Genomic DNA, 12204 nt, shown 5'->3' with positions numbered 1-12204 from the left:
ACATTTTAAGCATTTTTTTAAGAAAAACAGAGAATGTAAGAACTGACCTGCAGTTTGGTGACTCCTCTGCTTCCTTTCCTCCGTGGTGGTCTCATTTTCCCCGCTGCGCTCAGCTCCTCCTCCAGTTCCACCTGCCCTGAGTCCATGGCTGGATCGGAGCAGCCAGGAAAGAACCAGTCATCCTCAATCAGTTTTGTGCCACAGGAAAAGCAGTATTTTTTTTTTTTTTACATCAAAGCTCAACCAGCCCACACTACCAACCCCAGCTCATTCATCTTGTGAGTTTCCCCCTAGCCACACAGCACACTACACAAGTCACCAAAGAGCTCTTTGACAAAACCGTGCCATATTTTGCCAAACAGCAACCTGGACTTGCCTTGCAAAAACTGTTACCACGTGCACATTAAATAATTCAGTCAATTAGAGGGAAGTACACAGGATCAGATCAATACAGATGATTATTCAGCATCGTATGCACATAAAAAATAAATCTCATTTTTAGTGCAGCAAACAATGTCTGTTAATTCAGAGGAAGTTACATGACTGGGATACAAGGCGTCAAACAATGTAATTACTCGATAACAATTTGACTTTTTTGTGATGGAAATAACTATAGATCATTTTAAAGTCACACATTAGCAGTGAAAAGTGAATTTTGTTGGAGAAAAAAAATTCTACAATGGTAGAAAGTACATTCCCATCTGTTTTGTGATCTGAAAAAATATTAATCTGGTGAGTAATATTTATCATGCAAAGCTTGGGGGAAACAAATTACTGAAACAGAAGCGAGATGTGTTTTGCTTAGTTCAAGCCCCATTAGAACAGTGTCTATCTAAATCTATCTTGCAAATACACCCCCCCCCCACCCAATCATATTACGATTGTGATGCAGAAACGTGTCAGTTTTGCAAATTTTTTAGGAAAAAAAAGTAAGGGAGGGTTATAACCCCTGTCAGTTTTTCTTTTGCCATCTGTGTCCTTTTGGGGAGATTTTCCTTCATTTCCTGTCCCATAGCCAAAAAGGAAAAGTGAGAGGAAATCCCTCCAAAGTGAGGGAATCCCTGGTTGTCACCAGCACTAGTGTCCCCATTGGAAGATTTCCCCACCATTCCTATTCTGGGGACAGCCCAAAATATGGATGACATCACGCTCTTCATCTCAGTCAATCAGAATAATAGTTGAAAAAAAAAAATAGTGGCAGTAGACATGGAGTTAAAGACTAAAGTTCACCTTTGGAACATGTTACATGTTCAACCCGTATTTAGGGTGGAACATGCAACAATATTCCAGCTCCTGCCTCTTCTGCCCCCTATGCCCCCCTCCCTGTGACAGTGGGTGGGAGATCCCCTCTCTGCACCTACTGTCACAATTTAAAAACAGTGCAGTTTTGTGGGGCTCTGTCCACACGGCCACATCATTCATTCAGAGTTCTGTGAATAAATAAACTACAAGTACCATCGGCCACCAAGGCCGACGGCTTGTCGTTCTTAATAAACTGAGAGGGCGCTGGCGAGTGTCCTTGTAGTTCGTCGATTCCTCCTGCAATTCAGTAACTACCTGCCTGTATCGGATGTATGGGCAGACAGTGTACCGAGAGTCTGAAGGATCCTGGCATTGCACCCCCAATCTGCTGATTGCTGGTGCAATGCTTTACAGGCTCCAGTGTAAAAAAGTAATAAATGCACATTTTTTTTACTTGCAAAAAGATGTGCATATATTTTATTTTTTTTTAAAGGAAAGGTGAACTTATCCTTTAATGTGGTTGTAAACCTGAACAAAGCACATATATCCGTGCTGTTTACTTGTCTATCTCCAAAGCTCTAAGTGTCGTTTCTCTCTGGTGCCTCGTTCCTCCAACACAAGATCAATTTGTGACAGGGAGGAGAGCTCAGCGCACAGCTTGTCTATTCAGAACACAGCTCTGTATGTTCCTTCGTTCCTGTGCTGTGCGTGGAGGCGGGATGTCCCTTTCCTCCAATCAGCTCTTACAAACCAACTGCAGCTCCCCCATCCCTCCTCTCTGCTCATCATGGATGCAGAAGGATTTTATCACAAATCTGCCCTTTGGAAAGGGTTATAGAGAATTAGAAGACTGCAGATAAACAAGTAAAACCTGTGCAGGAGCATTTGTTTTATCTCTGTGTATCACCTGAAGCTATTCACTTCACTGGGTATATGAGAGGGCTTACAACCACTTTAAGCCAGCCACAGATGGATTACAATTCGGCCAGGTCAATAGGAACCAGCTAAATTTCAAGCCGTCTATGGGCAGGCTGGTTGTACAGAAGTTGATAGATTGATCGACTTTAGTACAATCAGACTCTTTTTTTTTTTTTGGATCTACTGGCAGAATTAACAGGCAATAACACTGTTACAAATAGGACTCTGAAAAAATAAAAACAGCTGTGTTAATGCTTTTGACAGTCTGCATTATAAATGCAATTTTTGTTTTTGCCCATAGATACACTTACAACTTAAAAAGTATTTTTTTTTAAGAATTAGACTTACCTAGGTGGATGCAGCATTGGTCCGATGCTGCATCTGTATCCCGCTGGCTCTAAGACTGAGAACAAAGCAATGGACAGACTCCTGCAGACTTTTCCTCCAGCTCAGTGTCCATACTTTTGGTTATGGAGCTGGAGGAAGTGTCAGTGGACTATGAGTGTGATCACTACATTTGTGTTTCAATGATAACTACAAGTCTCTCTGGTGAGGTGGCAGATGGGATTTGTAGTTTATTCGTTCACAGATCTCTGTGAATGAATAACACAGCTGTGCAAGCAGACCAATGCACAAGCTGGGCAAAATTCAAAGTGAGAGCAGCTGCTGTGGAGAAGAAACCCCAGGCTCTATAAGAGGGGGCAAGGTTACTTGGCACCAGGTTACACCCTAAATATGGGTGTAAAATATAACATGGTATGAAATTTGGACTAGCCTTTAATATACAGTGTTTACACGTAGGTGTCCAGTAGGCTTAGGTGAGACATCTATAAATGTACTGATACAATATGACAAACATCAATTCAGTTTGTAATAGCAGAATAATTGTATTGATACCAAATCAGGGAACAAAACTGCCGCCACATGTACCTGCAGACAGCTGGTCCTGAGTTGAATCAAAAATGTCTTCCTTTAAATTATAGCTGAACTCAGCGGCTGCACAGATCTCGCTTCTGCTTTTAAAAATGGATGCAGACTTAAAAGTGGTTCTCCAACAGAATTGTTGTGCATGGCCTCCTTAGTTTCACAAGTGCCGGATCAGATGCCACAAATTATAAAATAAAGTCGTACATCAAGGTTTCAGGGCAATACACCAGATTCAAAATTTAATTTCATCGACAGACTCTTTTGTTAGAGAATCACACTGCATGAATTTATACTCCCCTGCAAGCACAATCGATTCATACCAAGCAGACAAGACAGGGATGAGTTGGAAAAACTAGAAGTTAGACAGAATCATAAACGGAGGACAAAGAACTGGTTAGGATGTTAAACAGAAAGGTAAAAAAAAAAAAAAAAAAAAGCAGACGACTTGTGTGCTGTGGCCAGCTCTGCACTGCTGGCTGTTTCCCACTCCAGATAAAGCTCTAAGGGGAACGCATCAGCAGTACAGCACCAGCCAGCTTGATGAGAAGGAACCTGCATGCACAAAACTGATGGGAAACTATGTTCTCGGTGGCTGACCAAATCACAGTGTGGGGTAGAAGGATGGAGTGGAGCAATGCTGAGCGTTTGGGCTCATTTAATGGTGAAACAAAACAAAAAAAGAAAAGAAATGGGAAACATGCTTGGTTCGAACAGCTATACCAACAAGATTTATATATTAGTTATTGATATACTACTGTGGATTCTACTAAGTGTGATAAAGGTGGAATTCTCAAGAGATAACCTGTCCATTTTAAAATATCATACTCATCAATGTGATACAAGTTTCTAAATCTGAAGCCTCTTTCCATAGAAAACTGTCCAAACTTTCAGCTATGGATTTTTATCTACAATTTTGGGACATGCATCCTACGTGCCACTGCAATACAACGATCTTCTTACTAAAATTACCTCAATCCACCTCAGAAAGCCATCTTCTAAAACACTAAAAGGTATGTCTAAAGCCAACGTTTATTTTCATTTTTAATAGAGTAAGAGAGTAAGGAATGGCAGATTTAAAAGACACAAGTGAATGTGGCTCTGTAATCATTAATCATTATACAGTATGTATAGCTGGGCTGGAGTGCGAGGAAGAAGCAGCACAAAGAGCCAATTAGGTAACATGCTCACAAGCAGCATGCTCATGGAAGGGGAAAACAGTGCTAGAGAGACAAGTGCATAACTGTGCTGCTTCTCCTTTTACTGTCCAGTCACAAGCTGGGGGTGGTTCCAGGACAAACTGGAATCAGAGGTTCCCGGGTTGAACTTTGCTGGTTTTGTGACTGAGGACATCAAGTGGCAGAAAAAATACTGCAGGATCAAAGGTGAACATTACAGCCACAGTTGATTTCATTTTTTTTTTAATGGGCTTTTTGTTTTTATCCTATTATTTTTGGCTGGAGTTCTGCTTTAAAAGTGCTGTCAGGTTGTGTCCTATTGTACCCACAGCCCCATACACAACAAACTATGATGCCCATTTTTTTCTGCTTTTAAAACATCGACTTCAGGGACAACATGTTTACTTGCTGCCTACTATATCCCACTGAATTTCAGCTGCCATTGTAATAAATGTTATTCACTCAACCTGCCAGTGGTGATAACGTTATGGCTGACTGGTGTAAATCTCTAGTTACTTAGAGACTGAACCACTTGCTGGTAGTTATATCACGGGCTGATGGAACCAATGGCTCCTTATGGTGTAAGCTACTAACATAGCATGCAGTAACAACCTGTATCGATCAATCACACATGATTGATCTTACCTCCCCCCCCCATTCCTGTATGACATTAGTTAAGCTTAGAGCTGAGCTATACAGCTGTGACCAAAAGTTTTGAGAATGACACAAATATTAATTTTTACAAAGTCTGCTGCCTCAGTTTTTATGATGGCAATTTTCATATACGCCAGAATGTTATAAGGAGTGATCGGATAAATTGGAATTAACTGCAAAGTCCCTCTTTGCCATGAAAATCTCATAAACATTTCCACTGCATTTCTGAAGAAGGCTTCAGGGCGCCCAAGAAAGTCCAGCAAGCTCCAGGACTACAGTTGATTCAGCTGTGGGATCAGGGCACCACCAGTGCAGAGTTAGCTCAGGAATGACAGCAGGCAGGTGTGAGTGCATCTGTACACACAGTGAGGCGAAGACTTCTGGAGGATGGCCTGGCGTCAAGAAGGGTAGCAAAGCAGCCACTTCTCTCCAGGAAAAACACCAGGGACAGACTGATATTCTGCAAAAGGTACAGGGATTGGACAGCTGAGGATTGGGGTAAAGTAATTTTCTCTGATGAATCCCCTTTCCGATTGTTTGGGGAATCTGGAAAAAACCTTCTCCAGAGAAGAAAAGGTGAGCGCTACCATCAGTCCTGTGTCATGCCAACAGTAAAGCACCCTGAGACCATTCGTGTATGGGGTTGCTTCTCAGCCAAGGGAGTGGGCTCACTCACAATTTTGCCTAAGAACACAGCCATGAATAAAGAATGGTACAAAAACATCCTCCGAGAGCAACTTCTCCCAACCATCCAAGAACAGTTTGGTGAGGAAAAATGCCTTTTCCAGCATGATGGAGCACCTTGCCATAAGACGTGGCTTGGGAAACAAAACATCCAAATTTTGGGTCCATGGCCAGATAACTCCCTAGACCTTAATCCCATTGAGAACTTGTGGTCAATCCTCAAGAGGCGGCTGAACAAAAAAAAAAAACCCACAGATTCTGACAAACTTCAAGCATTGATTATACAAGAATGGGCTGCCATCAGTCAGGATACAGTCCAGAAGTTGATTGACAGCATGCCAGGGTGAATTGCAGAAGTCTTGAAAAAGAAGGGTCAACACTGCAAATATTGACTTTGCATAAACTTAATATAATTGTCAATAAAAGCCTTTGACACTTATGAAATGCTTGTAGTTATACTTCAGTATACCATAGTAACATCTGACAAAAAGATCCAAAAACACTGAAGCAGCAGACTTTATAAAAATTAAAGCGGTTGTATACCCGCACTTTTTTTTTTAAACAAAAAAACCTGCAAGGCAAAGGTATAATGAGCTAGTATGGAGCGCATACTAGCTCATTATGAAATACTCACCTTACAAGGCCTCAACATCTGATCGTGGTCCACGCCAAGGGAACCAACATGTTTCTTCAGCGTTTCTTCCGGGTATCGCGGCTCCGGCGCTGTGAGTGGGTTGCGCACGGGAGTCTTTTTCCCGGCACGGTCCGGCAGCATCAGCTGGGCCTTCACAGCGCATGCGCCGCTGACTTTAGCACCTGCATGCAAAGTAAATATCTTCTAAACCATACAGGTTTAGGAGATATTGATTTTACCTGTAGGTAAAAGTTAAAAAAATAGGGTATACAACCGCTTTAAAATTTGTGTCATTCTCAAAACTTTTGGCCACGGCTGTACACTCCCAGCCCCGCTATGCTTCTGCTTTGATATCCACCCCAGCAGAGCTAGACTTGGATAAAGAATAACAAGAAATAACAAGAAAAACCCAAAAATAAAACCTTGTAATGCCAAGTCTTCTTAGTGAGCTGATTCTGCATGTGGATCTTGTCAAATCAGTAAGTTGCCTATACTATATATACAGACTGGGTCTCAGATGGTATGTTATTTGCATAAAGTAGCACAATAAGACAAAAACAGCTATTATATGCTACTCGGAACAAAAAGCTTCCTTTGGAGTAAGATGCACGTCCATTTAGTAATTGCTATTCCTAGTGATTTAGCAGCAAGCTCAAGCTACTAAAAATTTTCTGTGTAGCGCAAGCTGTAGGCTACTGCTCAGCCTCTGCGTTCACTCTGCATTAAACAATGCCAGGCAGGCGATGATTTTACAAAATGGCTTTGCTAAGGGGGATAAAGGAGGCACGTAGAAGGCTTGTTCCCAAGAGGCTCTGTGGGTTAGATTTTAAGCCAACAATTTGGATATATATATATATATATATATATATATATATGAATGAAAATTAAATGACGAGCATCAGACTGATTAATTGACTAATATCTTAAAGGTGACAGGGCCTCTTATGAAGCAGACCTTGGTATTCTACAGTGATTTAGTGAAGGCAGACCTAGAAATAGGATGCATTAGAGAACTAGCACTACGTGTTAAAGCCCCAGCACCACAGTTATGTTGATTTTTGCATTAAGATAAAAATACAATTTTAGACAGAAATTAGGTGAGTATGATCATAAAATAAGTGCTATACATAAACAACCCTGAAAATCCTCCATTTGGACTAAGGCTGCTGCACATTTATCTGCCGAACTGAAATAAAATGACCTTCTCCTATATAAAGGAAAGCTGCAATGAAAAAAGCAGGAAGCTGCTCCGAACCTCTCCTACCATTGTGTTGATCCCACATCTTCATGATTCTTATTAAGGATGAGCTCCGGCGTGTTCGCAAACAGCACATGCAGAGCCCACCAGGAAGTCGGCACTGCGGAGCACTAATCACAAGCAGTGAGACATTGTCCCGATGTGCGGCTGCAGAGATTGGGAAATGTCTCACTGCCTGCGATTAGCGCTGTGCAGTGCCAACTTCCTGGCGGGCTCTGCACATGCTGTTTGCGAACACACCTGAGCTCATCCTTAATTTTTATACTGACCAAAACATATCTTTCCTTTCCTGCTGTCTGCACCCTCTAAACTTTGTTCAAGTGGAATGGCCTTCTGAAGTCTGCTGAAATATGGACGCTTCCCGGAAGTAACTGGTTTCTGGGTCCCAAGCTGCACTTAATTGTTCAAGCTGCTGACCTCCAAATCATTACAGGAATCAACAGTTTCTTGAAGGTCAGCAAGAGGAACCAGCGAGAGCCACGGGAACTAAGGAGATTTAAAGTGGTTGTAAACCCTTATATATCCCCAGTGAAGGGACAGAGACTAAATAAATCTTGCAAGATAAGTTGTAATTGTTTATCTCCAGTCTTCTCTACATCCAAAGTGCTGAATTTATAAGCTAGTCTGGGAAATCTAAAAAAAAAAAGAGGGTAGGAAAGCTGAAATTACACACTGCAGAGCTCAATGAGGAGAGCTCTGAGAGTTGATTGGAGGGAAGGGAGGGACACCCCCCCCCCCCTCCACACTGTACACAGGAACAGAGCTGATGCTCTCAATCAGCTGGAAATCCCTCCCCTGTCACCATTTTTATCTTGGTGCCATGAAAACTTGTAACTTGTGCTGATAACAGAGGAATGAGGCAGCAGACTGAAATGACACTTAGTGCTCTAGATTGAGACAAGTGCACACTATAGAGGGGTATGCTTTGTTCATATTTGAGGTTTAAAGAGACTATTCCACTTGAACACCTTGGAGTTCTTACACTCTTTTAAAAAGTGACAATTTTGGCCAGTATAAAAATCCACATAATAATAATATAATAATAATACCACAGTCGTGCAGCACCTTTTCTATGGGTCCAATATATTTTTCATATTGAATGTCTGGGCAAAAAAAAAAAAAAAAAACACACATTCGGTACAACTCTGCAACACCCATACACTTTCCTATGCTTTGTCTCTTTTAAAAGTACATAAGTAGGATTTTTGTGCTTACTGTAAAATCCTTTTCTTGGAGTCCTTTGGGAACACAGCAAGTCTTAAACCTCTGCGTTATACTGCTGCCTACAGAAGGCCTAGACACTGGCAAATTAAAAAAATGCAGGCCAAACCTGGGTATAAACCCTTCTACTACCAGCGTGCCTCAGTTTTGCAGCAAAGCAGTATCAAGAACATTAGGTCATAAGAAGTTGGTGGTGCCGCTTCAGGCTGTAGAGCTCCATCGGCACTCAGGATAGCAAGGATGCAAACATAAGAAAAACTCATCCAGTGAGCAGCCCCTCCTTATTGTGGAAAGCAGTGGTGGCCCGTCCATTAGGGGTGCAGCTCCCCTACCCATGCATCCGGCCCCTAATCTACATGCATGTATTTCAATGTTTTGTTTTTTTTTAAGCACATGATTAGAGCCTGAGGCTTTAACTGGCTTTAAAAAAGTGTGGGCTCGTGGTGCGGAGACGCAGGGTTAAGTCACCGAGGAGGAGACGCAGGTAGGAGCCAAAGCTGCTAGATGGGGTAAATGTGGGGCTGGTGTTGTTTTTGCGCCCCCCCCCCCCCCCAAAAAAAATATTATAGAGCACCAGCCGCCACTGATAGAAAGCCTGAGTCAGTGCCGCTCCCTTCAGACCACGCCCCCCTGACATTTTTCGCCTCATCCATCCGGGCTTAATCATAGGGGTAGGGAGTGAGAGCAGGATAATATAATTTACGCATCATCGGCCGTGATGAATGTAAGTGTGACACATGTGCATGTGATTGCAATGAGAGATATGTTGATAAGGTGTGAGAAATAAAGTGAAGCTACCTCCTGAGTGGATGAAAAAAAGCAGAGAAGATAAAGACTACAAAGTGAAAAAAAATTAAACAAAATAAGAAATATTTTGAAATGCAATGAATTTTGAGAGTGCAAATGAATGTGCATGAATGAAATGTGTGAAAAATAAACAGTGCGTGTATGAGTGAAAATTGGGTGTGTAAAAAAATGAAAAAAATAAAAAAGGAAGATATGAAAAAAAAAATGGAGCGGCATTGACTGAGGATTTCACATGTATACATCCATATTAGGACCGGCTATGGGGAGCGGCAGTTTCATGCTTAAAAGTACCAATAACAGGATCATAGAATGGAGAGACCTGTGTGCCTCAATGGACGTTATAAAATTTGTTTTATGATGAATACAAAAATCTTTTTTTTTTTTTCTCGTCCACTTGGAGGCACAGGAAAGCATAAATCAAAAAGCAGTCCAAAGGATTGGTATGGGGAACACAGCAAACAAACCCTAACAGGCCCATAAAAAAAGCAACAGAACTAGGGACTGCCTGTAGCTTAAACAGCGGTCTGAAGGACCTAATGCTCAAAGCTATGAGATGAGGTTGAGGCTGGGTTCACATATGAGCACACAGCGGCTCACAGCAGGGGTCCAGTGTGTCTTCTTTCACCGTTTCAGGTCCGATTTCAGCCCGAATTTTTGGCTGAATTCGGACCTGAAACGGAACAAAGACACACAGCGTTCCTGCGCAAATCACATCGGAGCCGCTGCGGATATGTGTGAACCGGCTTCATAGAGAGCCGGTCACAATCTCCTGCTATTGCGAATTGGATGCGGGGAACCTAGTGTGAACCCAGCCTGAAACATCAACCTGGTAGAACTTTGAGAACACATGGCAAACTTGAAAATTTGAGAAACAGTTTCCTAATCTAGAAAAGCCCAAGAAGCACTCACAGATCTAGTAGTGTGCATCTTGACAGGAAAGGATGGAACTCAATCCTTGAGACTATAAGCTTGGAGGAAGCTATCGATATATGGTGCAATGGGAAGCTGATGCACCCTCTCAGGGTCTAACTGGGACGACAATAAGCTGAAAGAAGCCCAGAGACTCTGAAAGCCCAAACAACATTAAGACAATGAAAGGAACATCCCAGGAGAAGGGGATCAGGGGGCAAAGGGGCAAGAGCTGGAATATGTTTCAGCCTAACCCTTAAGATGAACTTATTCTTTGAGACTTCCTGTGACCCTCAATGGAAGAAAAAAAAAATACCTGCCAGAAATCTCCTATCTTCCTGTAGTGAGTTGACAATGCTAATTCTGCTGCACCAAAATCCCAGGCAGCGATGTCAGCCAGTTCTCTCTCGCTGGACTACAGAACACACCATGAAGAGAAGAAGGGAGGGAGGGTGTCCTGAAATCCAGCAGACGAGAATTGGACAGGGCTGACAACCCTGTTGCTATTTCAACACAGTAGAGGTAGAGTTATAAACTTACTATGGGACGTTTGGAGGTCCCCGGATTTTAGGCAGGTTTTAACAGGTGCTTTTTATTTTGCCCAGACATACACACTAAAGTAACCCATAGATATTACAGGGTGCTCAGACAGTCCATGCATGTTATGACTACAGAATAAGCTTAGTTTTTTTTTTTTTTTTTAAAGATCTTGATAATGCATGATCACATTACACGGGCATATCTTTCCACTTGGATAAAACTCAACTGCTAAATTCTAGGATGATTATTTAATTTCTTAAAGGAAAAACCGCTGCCTATTAACCAACACTGCTCTGCGAACTGATCGATGGGACGCTAGTAAAGGCAAGCCTCTGTCTGTTCTCTACAGCTGTGAGAAAGTGATACCCAGCACTTAGGAAATGAGCTCAGTGAAAGATAATGGACAGTATATGGCCCACATCCAGACACATGTAACTGAACAGTGACATTTTATCATGAGTTGGAAATAGGAGAATTTACCTTCTCGCTCCTCTTCTATCTGTGCCATCCTAAGAGCCATAGCAGACGTCTCTTCCCGCTCCTGCTCCGGTGTTATGTCACTCTCTGAGCTCATCTCATGCCATTCCAGGAGCTGGTGCTGCATCTCATCAACGCTGCCTGACTCGCTGGTCTGCAACCGTAACAAAAGTATGCTGATGGTGTAACACAACTCCATGTCACTGTTATGCTGACCAATAGATTTAAATTCCCAGTCCCTGTTCTGAAACCAGTCAGTCTGAAGCTTCCCTCCAACCACTTTGCATATTATTTTATATGCAGATTCTGTGGATTCTGTACTTGCCAAATATTCTGCAGAAATCTCCCTCCACTGAGTCTGGCTGCAACCATTTTAACTGTGGGCAGCTGAAGCTGCTGTCTGTTCACTTCCTGGATTTACACAAACACACAGAGGCACACCACCAGTTCTCATTGGCCCTCTTACGACTCATCCCTCCTCCCTTCCTGGCAAACTCTCACAAGAGGGAGAGAGAGCTGTGCATGATGTCATAAGCTTAGGCTAATGACCAGACAAGAAACAGGAAGTGGGCTGTATAAGGTATTTACTGGCGGAAAAAAAATGTTTTACCATCCAAAGTTGAAACAACAAGGGCAGAAGATTTAATAGATGGAAAGTTGAAAAAAATGACTGAAGTTCCAATTGTTAGGTGGAGGCTGGGTAGGCCTCTCTGAAGAGTTGAGTTTTCAGGGACTGTCTGAAAGTGGACACAGTGGGA

General features: G+C 42.3%; 1 protein-coding gene across 5 annotated transcripts in view; it reads right to left on the bottom strand.

Annotated features, from left to right (window-relative positions):
* LOC141111973 (uncharacterized) overlaps positions 1 to 12204 on the bottom strand; it is a 144875-nt gene that overhangs the window by 71694 nt on the left and 60977 nt on the right. For all 5 annotated transcript variants that reach the window (XM_073604222.1, XM_073604220.1, XM_073604221.1 and 2 more), the window contains 2 exons: positions 11450 to 11600; positions 48 to 148 (listed from right to left, as the gene is read on the bottom strand). In XM_073604222.1, the coding sequence (XP_073460323.1) occupies positions 48 to 148; positions 11450 to 11600 (252 nt within the window). The remainder of the gene's footprint in view (positions 1 to 47; positions 149 to 11449; positions 11601 to 12204) is intronic.

The sequence above is a fragment of the Aquarana catesbeiana genome, linkage group LG11 (genome assembly GCF_042186555.1).
Source record: "Aquarana catesbeiana isolate 2022-GZ linkage group LG11, ASM4218655v1, whole genome shotgun sequence".
Taxonomy (NCBI): domain Eukaryota; kingdom Metazoa; phylum Chordata; class Amphibia; order Anura; family Ranidae; genus Aquarana; species Aquarana catesbeiana.
The sequence above is the reverse complement of the archived record's forward strand: the minus strand, read 5'-3'. Positions and strand labels throughout refer to the sequence as shown.